Source organism: Salmo trutta, chromosome 21, assembly GCF_901001165.1.
Source record: "Salmo trutta chromosome 21, fSalTru1.1, whole genome shotgun sequence".
In the NCBI taxonomy this organism is placed as follows: domain Eukaryota; kingdom Metazoa; phylum Chordata; class Actinopteri; order Salmoniformes; family Salmonidae; genus Salmo; species Salmo trutta.
This window is the reverse complement of record NC_042977.1, coordinates 51,089,827-51,105,342: the sequence shown is the minus strand read 5'-3', so window position 1 is coordinate 51,105,342 and position 15,516 is coordinate 51,089,827. Positions and strand designations below refer to the sequence as shown.

Sequence of the window (15,516 nt, the reverse complement as noted above, 5' to 3'; positions counted from 1 at the left end):
GCGTTCCTCGTGTTTTTAAGTCTGAAATAAAGATAATGATTATTTTGTCACAAGGTGACTGTCCTGTATAACCTTGGCTTACCTATTCATCACTTTTACTAGGAGAATGTCAATATCGTAGGTCTGTGTGGAAAGCGACCATATAAAGTTGTTTTTACAATGCAAGTCTGTCTGTCTAGATAATACCAGAGATTTTAAACAGGTTTTGAGAATGCTTATACATTTAGAAAATTGACAAGATATGAAAGCTTAAACATGTTTTCTATTTTGAAATGGGACATATGTATTTATTTATTTATTTTAAGAACATATTATTTAAGAACAAATTCTTATTTACAATGACATCCAACCCCGGCCAAACCCAGACGATGCTGGGCCCATTGTGCACTGCCCTATGGGAGTCCCAATCACGGCCGGATGTGATGCGGCCTGGATTCGAACCAGGGACTGCAGTGACGCCTCTTGCACTGAGATGCAGTGTCTTAGACCGCTGCGCCACTCGGGAGTATTACTTTAAAACCTCTACAGGATCGGTGTCCCTCCACTGGGACTGTTGAGCTTACGTGCACTAATGTGACAAGCATGACAGTTGTAAGTAACAACAAACATTACAGGACATAGACATGTCTTATATGGGCAGAAAGCTTAGATTCTTGTTAATCTAACTGCACCGTCTAATTTACAGTAGCTATTACAGTGAAAAAAGACCATGCTATTGTTCCAGGAGAGTGCACAACAACAACAACTTTTATCACGGCAACTGGTTTGATACATTCACCTCTGAAGGTAAATAATGTACTTACATTCAGTAATCTTGCTCCTGATTTGTCATTCTGAGGGTCCCAGAGATAAAATGTAGCATAGTTTTGTTTGATAAAAATCAATTTTATATTGAAATGTAGGAACTGGGTTCTGCTGTTTGACCCCACTGCTGTCTCTGGCTCCACACCCACCCCCCCTCCCGGCCATCTAGATGTGTGAAAGTTAGTCTATAAGCTAATGATCCATCATGTATGACGTTCCTGGGAGTGTGTAAACATAAATGTTATATTACCATAGCATTTTTATATGTTCTCCATAGTTATGTACTTGAACATGTATCAATTGACCAAATTTGGCACATAATATTGTCCAGTATTGCCATGCTTCACTGGATCAATCTGAAACGTTGCACACACACTGCTGCCATCTAGTGGCCAAAACCTAAATTGCACCTAAACTGCAATACGAATGATGGCCTTTCTCCTGCATTTCCAAGATGAGAAAAAATAACAAATAATAACTCATGTTTTTTTGTTTTGTATTATCTTTTACCAGATCTATTGTGTTATATTCTCCTATATTAATTTCACATTTCCACAAACTTCAAGGTGTTTCCTTTCAAATGGTACCAATAATATGCATATCCTTGCTTCAGGGCCTGAGCTACAGGCAGTTAGATTTGGGTATGTCATTTTAGGTGTCCAATCCTTTTAAAATGGCACAAACTAAAACTTGCAGGTAACTGATTTGGACAAGCAACATAAAACCCATAGGTTTCTGTCCCAAATGGCACCCTATTCCCTTTATAGTGCACTACCTTTGACCAGGGACCATAGTACTTTGCTCAAAAGTAAATGATCCCAGAATTCCATGTTTTCTTTATTTCTCCAAAGTGCAATTTTAAAGAAGAATGAAATATCTGTTTCTCTCAATCTATCCTCAGTACCTGAGACCAGCCGCTGTCAGACACCACATCCATCCTCAGTACCTGAGACCAGCCACTGTCAGACACCACATCCATCCTCAGTACCTGAGACCAGCCACTACTGTCAGACACCACATCCATCCTCAGTACCTGAGACCAGCCACTACTGTCAGACACCACATCCATCCTCAGTACCTGAGACCAGCCACTACTGTCAGACACCACATCCATCCTCAGTACCTGAGACCAGCCACTACTGTCAGACACCACATCCATCCTCAGTACCTGAGACCAGCCACTACTGTCAGACACCACATCCATCCTCAGTACCTGAGACCAGCCACTACTGTCAGACACCACATCCATCCTCAGTACCTGAGACCAGCCACTACTGTCAGACACCACATCCATCCTCAGTACCTGAGACCAGCCACTACTGTCAGACACCACATCCATCCTCAGTACCTGAGACCAGCCACTACTGTCAGACACCACATCCATCCTCAGTCCCTGAGACCAGCCACTACTGTCAGACACCACATCCATCCTCAGTACCTGAGACCAGCCACTACTGTCAGACACCACATCCATCCTCAGTACCTGAGACCAGCCGCTGTCAGACACCACATCCATCCTCAGTACCTGAGACCAGCCACTACTGTCAGACACCACATCCATCCTCAGTACCTGAGACCAGCCGCTGTCAGACACCACATCCTATCCTCAGTACCTGAGACCAGCCACTACTGTCAGACACCACATCCATCCTCAGTACCTGAGACCAGCCGCTGTCAGACACCACATCCATCCTCAGTACCTGAGACCAGCCGCTGTCAGACACCACATCCATCCTCAGTACCTGAGACCAGCCGCTGTCAGACACCACATCCTATCCTCAGTACCTGAGACCAGCCGCTGTCAGACACCACATCCATCCTCAGTACCTGAGACCAGCCGCTGTCAGACACCACATCCATCCTCAGTACCTGAAACCAGCCACTACTGTCAGACACCACATCCATCCTCAGTACCTGAGACCAGCCACTACTGTCAGACACCACATCCATCCTCAGTATTTCTGTATTTCTTTCCTGTCTGTAATGACACACTGTGTTATTCACTGTGTTATTCTGGAGTTCCTGTCTGTAATGAAACACTATAAAATAAAAACTACTTTGTAAATGTAACACATTGTTGTGTTACAGTTTAGTCTTGTCCTCCTCTGTCAATGTTCAGCACGTTAAAAAATGGACCACAGACAACAGTTTGTTCTCTGTCCTTTAATAGTCTCTTATTTATGATCTCTCAGGTCGTTCCTGGCTCTCTTCATCCATCCATCCATCCATCCATCCATTCATCCATCATGAGCTCATCTTCAGGCCTCGTCCGTTAGTCCGTCCATCCATCCATCCATCCATCCATCCATCCATCCATCCATCCATCCATCCATTATCCTCATAGAAATATACACATTTATTCCTTACAATCTTCCTTCTTCTTCAGGTTTAGAATATAAAACAGGTCCAACAACACAGACAGTCCTGGTTCTGTCCCATTGGGTCCTGTCCGTCTGGAGCGGCAGGTCATCACAGTCTGTTGTAGTACTGCAGGAGGGCCGACAGGGGGCGCTCTAACTGAACACACGCAGAGTGAGACAGACAGAGAGGAGGGTGTAGAGTACTGGGCTCAGCTCAGTTTCAGTACTGCTTCCTTCCCTCTGTCAGTCTGGCTGCCAAAAACTCCTCCTCTTCTTCACTAGTGTCTCTGGAGGCCTCTCCTCTTCTTCACTAGTGTCTGGAGGCCTCTCCTCTTCCTCACTAGTCTCTGGAGGCCTCTCCTCTTCCTCACTAGTGTCCGGAGGCCTCTCCTCTTCTTCACTAGTGTCTGGAGGCCTCTCCTCTTCCTCACTAGTCTCTGGAGGCCTCTCCTCTTCCTCACTAGTGTCTGGAGGCCTCTCCTCTTCCTCACTAGTGTCTGGAGGCCTCTCCTCTTCTTCACTAGTGTCTGGAGGCCTCTCCTCTTCCTCACTAGTGTCTCTGGAGGCCTCTCCTCTTCTTCACTAGTGTCTCTGGAGGCCTCTCCTCTTCTTCACTAGTGTCTGGAGGCCTAGCCTCTTCTTCACTAGTGTCTCTGGAGGCCTCTTCTTCTTCACTGGTGTCTCTGGAGGCCTCTCCTCTTCTTCACTGGTGTCTCTGGAGGCCTCTCCTCTTCTTCACTAGTGTCTGGAGGCCTCTTCTTCTTCACTAGTGTCTGGAGGCCTCTCCTCTTCTTCACTAGTGTCTGGAGGCCTCTCCTCTTCTTCACTAGTGTCTCTGGAGGCCTTTCCTCTTCCTCCTCTTAAAGAAACAGCAGCACCTGAAACAGAACAAAGGAACAGCAATAGGATGAGATTATAACATTGAAAAAACGAAATACAAAGACTCACCCCCAATTCTAAACTGACCCCTCACCCCTAGTGCCCTGTCTGAGAGGACATGATATACTAGGAGGAAGCAAGGACAGGGGGAAGGGGGGTGGGTGGGGGGGGGGCAGGGGGGTAGAGGGCAGGGGGCAGGGGGGTAGGGGGGTAGAGGGCAGGGGGAAGGGGGGTAGGGGGAAGGGGGGTGGGGGGGAAGGGGGGTAGAGGGCAGGGGAAGGGGGGTAGAGGACAGGGGGAAGGGGGGTAGGGGGCAGTGGGAAGGGGGGTAGAGGACAGGGGGAAGGGGGGTAGGGGGCAGGTCGTCCATCTCACTTGGTGTCGTCGGCCACCTCCACCTCGGCTGGGGCGGTGATGGGTGCATTGGAGTGGCCCGCCGTCGGGTCGTCTGTATTCAGCTCCCCATTGGTTGAACTCAACACCTGCAGGCGAGCATCATGGGAGTATCATAGACCACCAGATAATGATGGCTTACTGTGGTCCAAAATATCTAAGGTATTATTATGAGACTTCTGAATGTTGTAGATAGAAATGTAATGAGTAGAGCCGACGCGATTCCCAATTCTACATGATAGAAATGTAATGAATAGAGCCGACGCGATTCCCTATTCTACATGATAGAAATGTAATGAATAGAGCCGACGCGATTCCCTATTCTACATGATAGAAATGTAATGAATAGAGCCGACGCGATTCCCTATTCTACATGATAGAAATGTAATGAATAGAGCCGACGCGATTCCCTATTCTACATGATAGAAATGTAATGAATAGAGCCGACGCGATTCCCTATTCTACATGATAGAAATGTAATGAATAGAGCCGACGCGATTCCCTATTCTACATGATAGAAATGTAATGAATAGAGCCGACGCGATTCCCTATTCTACATGATAGAAATGTAATGAATAGAGCCGACGCGATTCCCTATTCTACATGATAGAAATGTAATGAATAGAGCCGACGCGATTCCCTATTCTACATGATAGAAATGTAATGAAGAGCCGACGCGATTCCCTATTCTACATGATAGAAATGTAATGAATAGAGCCGACGCGATTCCCTATTCTACATGATAGAAATGTAATGAATAGAGCCGACGCGATTCCCTATTCTACATGATAGAAATGTAATGAATAGAGCCGACGCGATTCCCTATTCTACATGATAGACACTCGTATCTTTTACACAATACATTCAGAAGTCTCACTCCCACCTCACAAGCTCGGCCATAATCATTTGTAATGTTGCTTAATGCTGTAATGTAATGAGATGAAAACTGGTTTCCTCAAGATGGTTGTGTGACACCAGAAACATTTGAAATTTCACACTGTCCTGTTATAGAAATGATGTGATCAGACTACTGCATGTTCAGCTGGCTACTTGATCCCTCTTTCAGCGATTTAATGCTCCAGCCAACAATGGCCCATTCTGAAATGGTCCCATATATGCCCCTATATAGCGCACTACTGTTAACCAGGGCCCACGTGGCTCTGGTCAAAAGATGGTATTATATTGAGTAAATCCATCTGTATTAGACTCGGGAGCACAAGGTGACGTTCTTTTCTACATGATGAAACAGATGAACATTCTAATAGCACAAGTTTTTCCTTTAGTCACCGTCTCTCCCACAGTTAGTCCCTCGGCCCCGGTAGGATACAGTTAGTCCCTCGGCCCCGGTAGGACACAGTTAGTCCCTCTCTCCCGGTAGGATACAGTTAGTCCCTCGCCCCCGGTAGGATACAGTTAGTCCCTCGCCCCCGGTAGGATACAGTTAGTCCCTCGCCCCCGGTAGGATACAGTTAGTCCCTCGCCCCCGGTAGGATACAGTTAGTCCCTCGGCCCCGGTAGGATACAGTTAGTCCCTCGCCCCCGGTAGGATATAGTTAGTCCCTCGCCCCCGGTAGGATACAGTTAGTCCCTCGCCCCATTAGGATACAGTTAGTCCCTCGGCCCCGGTAGGGTACAGCTAGTCCCTCGGCCCCGGTAGGACACAGTTAGTCCCTCTCTCCCGGTAGGATACAGTTAGTCCCTCGCCCCCGGTAGGATACAGTTAGTCCCTCGCCCCCGGTAGGACACAGTTAGTCCCTCGCCCCCGGTAGGACACAGTTAGTCCCTCGCCCCCGGTAGGATACAGTTAGTCCCTCGCCCCCGGTAGGATATAGTTAGTCCCTCGCCCCCGGTAGGACAGAGTTAGTCCATCGCCCCCGGTAGGATACAGTTAGTCCCTCGCCCCCGGTAGGACACAGTTAGTCTCTCGCCCCCGGTAGGACACAGTTAGTCCCTCGCCCCCGGTAGGACACAGTTAGTCCCTCGCCCCTGGTAGGACACAGTTAATCCCTCGGCCCCGGTAGGACACAGTTAGTCCCTCGGCCCCGGTAGGATACAGTTAGTCCCTCGGCCCCGGTAGGACACAGTTAATCCCTCGGCCCCGGTAGGACACAGTTAGTCCCTCGGCCCCGGTAGGACACAGTTAGTCCCTCGGCCCCGGTAGGACACAGTTAGTCCCTCGGCCCCGGTAGGATACAGTTAGTCCCTCGCCCCCGGTAGGACACAGTTAGTCCCTCGGCCCCGGTAGGACACAGTTAGTCCCTCGGCCCCGGTAGGACACAGTTAGTCCCTCGGCCCCGGTAGGACACAGTTAGTCCCTCGCTCCGGTAGGATACAGTTAGTCCCTCGCCCCCGGTAGGACACAGTAAGTCCCTCGGCCCCGGTAGGACGTAGTTAGTCCCTCGCCCCGGTAGGATACAGTTAGTCCCTCGGCCCCGGTAGGGTACAGCTAGTCCCTCGGCCCCGGTAGGACACAGTTAGTCCCTCTCTCCCGGTAGGATACAGTTAGTCCCTCGCCCCCGGTAGGATACAGTTAGTCCCTCGCCCCCGGTAGGACACAGTTAGTCCCTCGCCCCCGGTAGGACACAGTTAGTCCCTCGCCCCCGGTAGGATACAGTTAGTCCCTCGCCCCCGGTAGGATATAGTTAGTCCCTCGCCCCCGGTAGGACAGAGTTAGTCCATCGCCCCCGGTAGGATACAGTTAGTCCCTCGCCCCCGGTAGGATACAGTTAGTCTCTCGCCCCCGGTAGGACACAGTTAGTCCCTCGCCCCCGGTAGGACACAGTTAGTCCCTCGCCCCTGGTAGGACACAGTTAGTCCCTCGGCCCCGGTAGGATACAGTTAGTCCCTCGGCCCCGGTAGGACACAGTTAGTCCCTCGGCCCCGGTAGGACACAGTTAGTCCCTCGGCCCCGGTAGGATACAGTTAGTCCCTCGGCCCCGGTAGGACACAGTTAATCCCTCGGCCCCGGTAGGACACAGTTAGTCCCTCGGCCCCGGTAGGACACAGTTAGTCCCTCGGCCCCGGTAGGATACAGTTAGTCCCTCGGCCCCGGTAGGATACAGTTAGTCCCTCGGCCCCGGTAGGACACAGTTAGTCCCTCGGCCCCGGTAGGACACAGTTAGTCCCTCGGCCCCGGTAGGACACAGTTAGTCCCTCGGCCCCGGTAGGACACAGTTAGTCCCTCGGCCCCGGTAGGATACAGTTAGTCCCTCGGCCCCGGTAGGACACAGTTAGTCCCTCGGCCCCGGTAGGACACAGTTAGTCCCTCGGCCCCGGTAGGACACAGTTAGTCCCTCGCTCCGGTAGGATACAGTTAGTCCCTCGCCCCCGGTAGGACACAGTAAGTCCCTCGCCCCGGTAGGATACAGTTAGTCCCTCGCTCCGGTAGGATACAGTTAGTCCCTCGCTCCGGTAGGATACAGTTAGTCCCTCGCTCCGGTAGGATACAGTTAGTCCCTCGCCCCCGGTAGGATACAGTTAGTCCCTCGCCCCCGGTAGGATACAGTTAGTCCCTCGCCCCCGGTAGGATACAGTTAGTCCCTCGGCCCCGGTAGGATACAGTTAGTCCCTCGGCCCCGGTAGGATACAGTTAGTCCCTCGCCCCCGGTAGGATACAGTTAGTCCCTCGCCCCCGGTAGGATACAGTTAGTCCCTCGCCCCCGGTAGGACACAGTTAGTCCCTCGCCCCCGGTAGGATACAGTTAGTCCCTCGCCCCCGGTAGGATACAGTTAGTCCCTCGCCCCCGGTAGGATACAGTTAGTCCCTCGCCCCCGGTAGGACACAGTTAGTCCCTCGCCCCCGGTAGGATACAGTTAGTCCCTCGCCCCCGGTAGGATACAGTTAGTCCCTCGCCCCGGTAGGATACAGTTAGTCCCTCGCCCCCGGTAGGATACAGTTAGTCCCGCCCCCGGTAGGATACAGTTAGTCCCTCGGCCCCGGTAGGATACAGTTAGTCCCTCGCCCCCGGTAGGATACAGTTAGTCCCTCGCCCCCGGTAGGATACAGTTAGTCCCTCGCCCCCGGTAGGATACAGTTAGTCCCTCGCCCCCGGTAGGATATAGTTAGTCCCTCGCCCCCGGTAGGATACAGTTAGTCCCTCGCCCCCGGTAGGATACAGTTAGTCCCTCGCCCCCGGTAGGATACAGTTAGTCCCTCGCCCCCGGTAGGATACAGTTAGTCCCTCGCCCCCGGTAGGATACAGTTAGTCCCTCGCCCCCGGTAGGATACAGTTAGTCCCTCGCCCCCGGTAGGATATAGTTAGTCCCTCGCCCCCGGTAGGATACAGTTAGTCCCTCGCCCCCGGTAGGATACAGTTAGTCCCTCGCCCCCGGTAGGATATAGTTAGTCCCTCGCCCCCGGTAGGACACAGTTAGTCCCTCGCCCCCCGGTAGGACACAGTTAGTCCCTCGGCCCCGGTAGGATACAGTTAGTCCCTCGCCCCCGGTAGGATATAGTTAGTCCCTCGCCCCCGGTAGGACACAGTTAGTCCCTCGCCCCCGGTAGGATATAAGCCTAGTATGACGTGTGCAGAATGTGAGGGCAAAAGAGGGTAAGGAGAATGAGTTGGAGAAATAAAAACGTGAGCAGAGACTAGTGCTGCAGAAAGAGAGCTAGGAGAGAAAAACAAGGAGAAAGAGAAAGAAAGCAAGAGACAAGAGGCGGAGTGTTGAACATTGCAGGGCGACGCCCACAGCCCAGTACCTGGACAGAGCCCCCCAGCCTATCAGCTGTTAGATGGGACCCCAGCAGCTCCCTATTGGTCACTGGAGTGGGCTGGGAATCACTTCCTTTGGGTTCTGGCGACTGGTGCGACAGCAAAGGAGGAAGTAGAGGGAGGATATGGTGAGGGAGGAAGTAGAGGGAGGAGATGGTGAAGGAGGAAATGGTGAGGGAGGAGATGGTGAGGGAGGAGGGAGGAGATGGTGAGGGAGGAAGTAGAGGGAGGAAATGGTGAGGGAGGAGATGGTGAGGGAGGAGATGGTGAGGGAGGAGATGGTGAGGGAGGAAGTAGAGGGAGAGAGATGGTGAAGGAGGAAGTAGAGGGAGGAAATGGTGAGGGAGGAAATGGTGAGGGAGGAGATGGTGAGGGAGGAGATGGTGAGGGAGGAAGTAGAGGGAGAAGATGGTGAGGGAGGAGATGGTGAGGGAGGAGATGGTGAGGGAGGAAGTAGAGGGAGGAGATGGTGAAGGAGGAAGTAGAGGGAGGAGATGGTGAGGGAGGAAGTAGAGGTAGGAGATGGTGAAGGAGGAAGTAGAGGGAGAAAATGGTGAAGGAGGAAGTAGAGGGAGGAGAGGGTGAAGGAGGAAGTAGAGGGAGGAGAGGGTGAAGGAGGAAGTAGAGGGAGAGAGATGGTGAAGGAGGAAGTAGAGGGAGGAGATGGTGAAGGAGGAAGTAGAGGGAGGAGATGGTGAAGGAGGAAGTAGAGGGAGGAGATGGTGAGGGAGGAAGTAGAGGGAGGAGATGGTGAAGGAGGAAAGAAAGAAACAAAAAAACAGCGTTTAAAGACATCTCTCTCCCGGTCAGGCAGCTACTTAGACACTGCTCTACCGGAGGACGGACAGACAGACCTGAGGGGCGGTGCGGTGACGTGGGAAGAAAAGAGTGCACGTGAGGAGGAGTGCATGACAGAAGACTACTCGTGTGACATGAAGAAACACAAGCGGCTGTAGAAGCCACTGGTGTGAGATGAGACTGAACAAGCTGCTGTTATGAGACTGGCTTCGGTTGGTGGGTCTGGTGCTGCTGTTATGAGACTGGCTTCGGTTGGTGGGTCTGGTGCTGCTGTTATGAGACTGGCTTCGGTTGGTGTGTCTGGCATTGTCAGTGGCAATCTGTGGTTTGATGAGTAAGGCCAGTTATACAGTTAGTTTAGCCTGGGTACCAGTCTGTTTCTAGTTTCTTTAATATAGCCTGGATACCAGTCTGTTTCCTCTCTCTTGCCAACTCCTTATTGAACTGTTGTTGACTGTTTGGCTTGACAATCAGAGTCGGAGTAGGCAAAAGCACCAACAGATCTGGGACCAGGCTACAGATCTGGGGACCAGGCTACAGATCTGGGGACCCGGCTACAGATCTGGGGACCAGGCTACAGATCTGGGGACCAGGCTACAGATCTGGGGACCAGGCTACAGATCTGGGGACCAGGCTACAGATCTGGGGACCAGGCTACAGATCTGGGGACCAGGCTACAGATCTGGGGACCCGGCTACAGATCTGGGGACCCGGCTACAGATCTGGGAACAGGCTACAGATCTGGGAACAGGCTAGAGATCTGGGAACAGGCTAGAGATCTGGGAACAGGCTAGAGATCTGGGACCCGGCTACAGATCTGGGAACAGGCTAGAGATAGTTAGTAAGAAGCTAACAACTTGGAACATTGTAAATGTACAATTCTGCTAATGCTGAATGACATTTGTGAAATTTGTGTGTTCAGTGTGTGTGTGTGTGTGTGTGTGTTCAGTGTGTGCGTGTGTGTGTGTGTGTGTGTGCAGTGTGTGTGTGTGTGTGTGTGTGTGTGTTCAGTGTGTGTGTGTGTGTTCAGTGTGTGTGTGTGTGTGTGTGTGTGCAGTGTGTGTGTGTGTTCAGTGTGTGTGTGTGTGTGTGTGTGTGTGTGTGTGTGTGTGTGTGTGTGTGTGTCCTACCTGGTTTTTGGTCTGGGGCGCTGCCTTGTCTCTGCTGCTGGACTGTAGGAGGGGCTCACTGGGGACTGGACCAATAGGAGTGGGCTGAGGACAGAGGTTAAAGGTCATCAAAACATGTTATTTTTACAGAAAGCCATGTCCTACATCAAGCCGCTCATCAAGAGCCATGTCCTACATCAAGCTGCTCATCAGAGCCATGTCCTACATCAAGCTGCTCATCAGAGACATGTCCTACATCAAGCTGTTCATCAGAGCCATGTCCTACATCAAGCTGCTCATCAGAGCAATGTCCTACAACAAGCCGCTCAGAGCCATGTCCTACATCAAGCTGCTCATCAGAGCCACGTCCTACATCAAGCTGCTCATCAGAGCCACGTCCTACATCAAGCTGCTCATCAGAGCCACGTCCTACATCAAGCTGCTCATCAGAGCCACGTCCTACATCAAGCTGCTCATCAGAGCCACGTCCTACATCAAGCTGCTCATCAGAGCCACGTTCTACATCAAGCTGCTCATCAGAGCCATGTCCTACATCAAGCTGCTCATCAGAGCCACGTTCTACATCAAGCTGCTCATCAGAGCCATGTCCTACATCAAGCTGTTCATCACAGCCATGTCCTACATCAAGCTGTTCATCACAGCCATGTCCTACATCAAGCTGCTCATCAGAGCCATGTCCTACATCAAGCTGCTCATCAGAGCCATGTCCTACATCAAGCTGTTCATCAGAGCCATGTCCTACATCAAGCTGGTCATCAGAGCCATGTCCTACATCAAGCTGCTCATCAGAGCCATGTCCTACATCAAGCTGCTCATCAGAGCCATGTCCTACATCAAGCCGTTCAGAGCCATGTCCTACATCAAGCCGTTCAGAGCCATGTCCTACATCAAGCTGCTCATCAGAGCCATGTCCTACATCAAGCCGCTCATCAGAGCCATGTCCTACATCAAGCCGCTCATCAGAGCCATGTCCTACATCAAGCCGTTCAGAGCCATGTCCTACATCAAGCTGCTCATCAGAGCCATGTCCTACATCAAGCTGCTCATCAGAGCCATGTCCTACAACAAGCCGCTCAGAGCCATGTCCTACATCAAGCTGTTCATCAGAGCCATGTCCTACATCAAGCTGTTCATCAGAGCCATGTCCTACATCAAGCTGCTCATCAGAGCCATGTCCTACATCAAGCTGCTCAGAGCCATGTCCTACATCAAGCCGCTCATCAGAGCCATGTCCTACATCAAGCCGCTCATCAGAGCCATGTCCTACATCAAGCCGCTCATCAGAGCCATGTCCTACATCAAGCCGCTCATCAGAGCCATGTCCTACATCAAGCCGCTCATCAGAGCCATGTCCTACATCAAGCTGCTCAGAGCCATGTCCTACATCAAGCTGTTCATCAGAGCCATGTCCTACATCAAGCTGTTCATCAGAGCCATGTCCTACATCAAGCTGTTCATCAGAGCCATGTCCTACATCAAGCTGTTCATCAGAGCCATGTCCTACATCAAGCCGTTCAGAGCCATGTCCTACATCAAGCTGTTCATCAGAGCCATGTCCTACATCAAGCTGCTCATCAGAGCCATGTCCTACATCAAGCTGCTCATCAGAGCCATGTCCTACATCAAGCCGTTCAGAGCCATGTCCTACATCAAGCTGCTCATCAGAGCCATGTCCTACATCAAGCTGCTCATCAGAGCCATGTCCTACATCAAGCCGTTCAGAGCCATGTCCTACATCAAGCTGCTCATCAGAGCCATGTCCTACATCAAGCTGTTCATCAGAGCCATGTCCTACATCAAGCTGTTCATCAGAGCCATGTCCTACATCAAGCTGTTCATCAGAGCCATGTCCTACATCAAGCCGTTCAGAGCCATGTCCTACATCAAGCTGTTCATCAGAGCCATGTCCTACATCAAGCTGCTCATCAGAGCCATGTCCTACATCAAGCCGTTCAGAGCCATGTCCTACATCAAGCTGCTCATCAGAGCCATGTCCTACATCAAGCCGCTCATCAGAGCCATGTCCTACATCAAGCCGCTCATCAGAGCCATGTCCTACATCAAGCCGCTCATCAGAGCCATGTCCTACATCAAGCCGCTCATCAGAGCCATGTCCTACATCAAGCCGCTCATCAGAGCCATGTCCTACATCAAGCTGCTCATCAGAGCAATGTCCTACATCAAGCTGCTCATCAGAGCCATGTCCCAAATGGAACCCTGTAAATTCCTACACAAAGTGCACTACTTTTGGCTAAAGTCACAAATAGAACTCACTCAACTATATACATCAAATCTAGGACATAGGTAATACTACAGTAATAATGAGGGGTTAGGGTTAGGACTACGGGGTTAGGGTTAGGACTACAGGGTAATACTAGGGTTAGGACTGAGGGGTAATACTAGGGTTAGGACTGAGGGGTAATAGTAGGGTTAGGACTGAGGAGTAATACCAGGGTTAGGACTGAGGGGTAATACTAGGGTTAGGACTGAGGGGTAACACTAGGGTTAGGACTGAGGGGTTACACTAGGGTTAGGACTGAGGGGTAACACTAGGGTTAGGACTGAGGGGTAACACTAGGGTTAGGACTGAGGGGTAATACTAGGGTTAGGACTGAGGGGTAACACTAGGGTTAGGACTGAGGGGTAATACTAGGGTTAGGACTGAGGGGTAATACTAGGGTTAGGACTGAGGGGTAATACTAGGGTTAGGACTGAGGGGTAATACTAGGGTTAGGACTGAGGGGTAATACTAGGGTTAGGACTGAGGGGTAATACTAGGGTTAGGACTGAGGGGTAACACTAGGGTTAGGGACTGAGGGGTAATACTAGGGTTAGGACTGAGGGGTAATACTAGGGTTAGGACTGAGGGGTAACACTAGGGTTAGGACTGAGGGGAAATACTAGGGTTAGGACTGAGGGGAAATACTAGGGTTAGGACTGAGGGGTAACACTAGGGTTAGGACTGAGGGGTAATTCTAGGGTTAGGACTGAGGGGTAACACTAGGGTTAGGACTGAGGGGTAACACTAGGGTTAGGACTGAGGGGTAACACTAGGGTTAGGACTGAGGGGTAATACTAGGGTTAGGGCTGAGGGGTAATACTAGGGTTAGGGCTGAGGGGTAATACTAGGGTTAGGACTGAGGGGTAATACTAGGGTTAGGACTGAGGGGTAATACTAGGGTTAGGACTGAGGGGTAACACTAGGGTTAGGACTGAGGGGTAATACTAGGGTTAGGACTGAGGGGTAACACTAGGGTTAGGACTGAGGGGTAATACTAGGGTTAGGACTGAGGGGTAATACTAGGGTTAGGACTGAGGGGTAATACTAGGGTTAGGACTGAGGGGTAATACTAGGGTTAGGACTGAGGGGTAATACTAGGGTTAGGACTGTGGGGTAATACTAGGGTTAGGACTGAGGGGTAATACTAGGGTTAGGGTTAGGACTGAGGGGTAATACTAGGGTTAGGACTGAGGGGTAATACTAGGGTTAGGACTGAGGGGTAATACTAGGGTTAGGACTGAGGAGTAATACCAGGGACTGACCAGTGGCTTGCCGACCCAGTCGTACTCGTAATCAAAGACGTAGCCGTTCCTATCGAAGAGGTCGGTGAAGAGTTTCCGTAAGTAGTCGTAGTCCGGCTTCTCAAAGAAATCCAGGCGCCGCACATAACGCAGGTAGGTGGCCATCTCTTCTACAGGGAGACACACACGTTACATTCAGGTAGGATCCCACCTGTTCTATTAATTCAGGTAGGATGACACCTGTCCTATTCATTCAGGTAGGTGGCCATCTCTTCTACAGGGAGACACACACACTACATTCAGGTAGGATTACACCTGTCCTATTCATTCAGGTAGGATCACACCTGTCCTATTCATTCAGGTAGGATCACACCTGTTCTATTCATTCAGGTAGGATCACACCTGTCCTATTCATCCAGGTAGAATCCACCTGTCCTATTCATTCAGGTAGGATAACACCTGTCCTATTCATTCAGGTAGGTGGCCATCTCTGCTACAGGGAGACACACACGCTACATTCAGGTAGATTCACACCTGTTCTATTCATTCAGGTCGGATTACACCTGTCCTATTCATTCAGGTAGGATAACACCTGTCCTATTCATTCAGGTAGGATCACACCTGTTCTATTCATTCAGGTAGGTGGCCATCTCTTCTACAGGGAGACACACACGTTACATTCAGGTTGGATCACACCTGTCCTATTCATTCAGGTAGGATTACACCTGTTCTATTCATTCAGGTGGGATCACACCTGTTCTATTCATTCAGGTAGGATTACACCTGTTCTATTCATTCAGGTAGGATCACACCTGTTCTATTCATTCAGGTAGGATTACACATGTCCTATTCATTCAGGTAGGATTACACCTGTCCTATTCATTCAGGTAGGATTACACCTGTCCTATTCATTCA

At 50.8% G+C, this 15,516-nt stretch overlaps 2 protein-coding genes across 8 annotated transcripts in view; both read right to left on the bottom strand.

The window, feature by feature from the left end:
- Positions 1-1,628: 1,628 nt before the first annotated feature.
- On the bottom strand, positions 1,629-2,755 carry LOC115157662 (uncharacterized). Of its 2 annotated transcripts, XM_029706103.1 has the most exons (3): positions 2,418-2,755; positions 2,330-2,374; positions 1,629-2,197 (listed from the first exon to the last, which is right to left on the bottom strand). In XM_029706103.1, the coding sequence occupies exons 1-3, from the start codon at positions 2,535-2,537 to the stop codon at positions 1,691-1,693; spliced, it is 672 nt and encodes a 223-aa protein (XP_029561963.1). In that variant the 5' UTR covers positions 2,538-2,755; the 3' UTR covers positions 1,629-1,690. The 2 variants fall into 2 exon arrangements, with proteins under 2 accessions (XP_029561963.1, XP_029561962.1); XM_029706102.1 differs by having other exon boundaries at positions 1,629-2,374.
- A 412-nt stretch (positions 2,756-3,167) lies between these two features.
- Positions 3,168-15,516, bottom strand: part of LOC115157661 (casein kinase I) — an 86,635-nt gene continuing 74,286 nt past the window's right edge. The window contains exons 8-12 of one of the 6 annotated variants that reach the window (XM_029706098.1): positions 14,623-14,771; positions 11,080-11,163; positions 9,139-9,240; positions 4,419-4,525; positions 3,168-4,042 (exon numbers count right to left, since the gene is read on the bottom strand). In XM_029706098.1, the coding sequence (XP_029561958.1) occupies positions 3,991-4,042; positions 4,419-4,525; positions 9,139-9,240; positions 11,080-11,163; positions 14,623-14,771 (494 nt within the window). In that variant the 3' untranslated portion in view covers positions 3,168-3,990. Of the gene's footprint in view, positions 4,043-4,418; positions 4,526-9,138; positions 9,241-9,863; positions 10,270-11,079; positions 11,164-14,622; positions 14,772-15,516 lie in introns of those variants that run through there. The other 5 variants (XM_029706099.1, XM_029706101.1, XM_029706100.1 and 2 more) reach the window with 5 other exon arrangements.

Coding starts and splice junctions, on each gene's coding strand:
- LOC115157662 (XM_029706102.1), bottom strand. CDS start 2,537: ATGGATGTGGTGTCTGACAGCGGCTGGTCTCAGGTACTGAGGATGGAT. Junction 2,375..2,417: donor ACAGTAGTGGCTGGTCTCAG/GTACTGAGGATA, acceptor GGCTGGTCTCAG/GTACTGAGGATGGATGTGGT.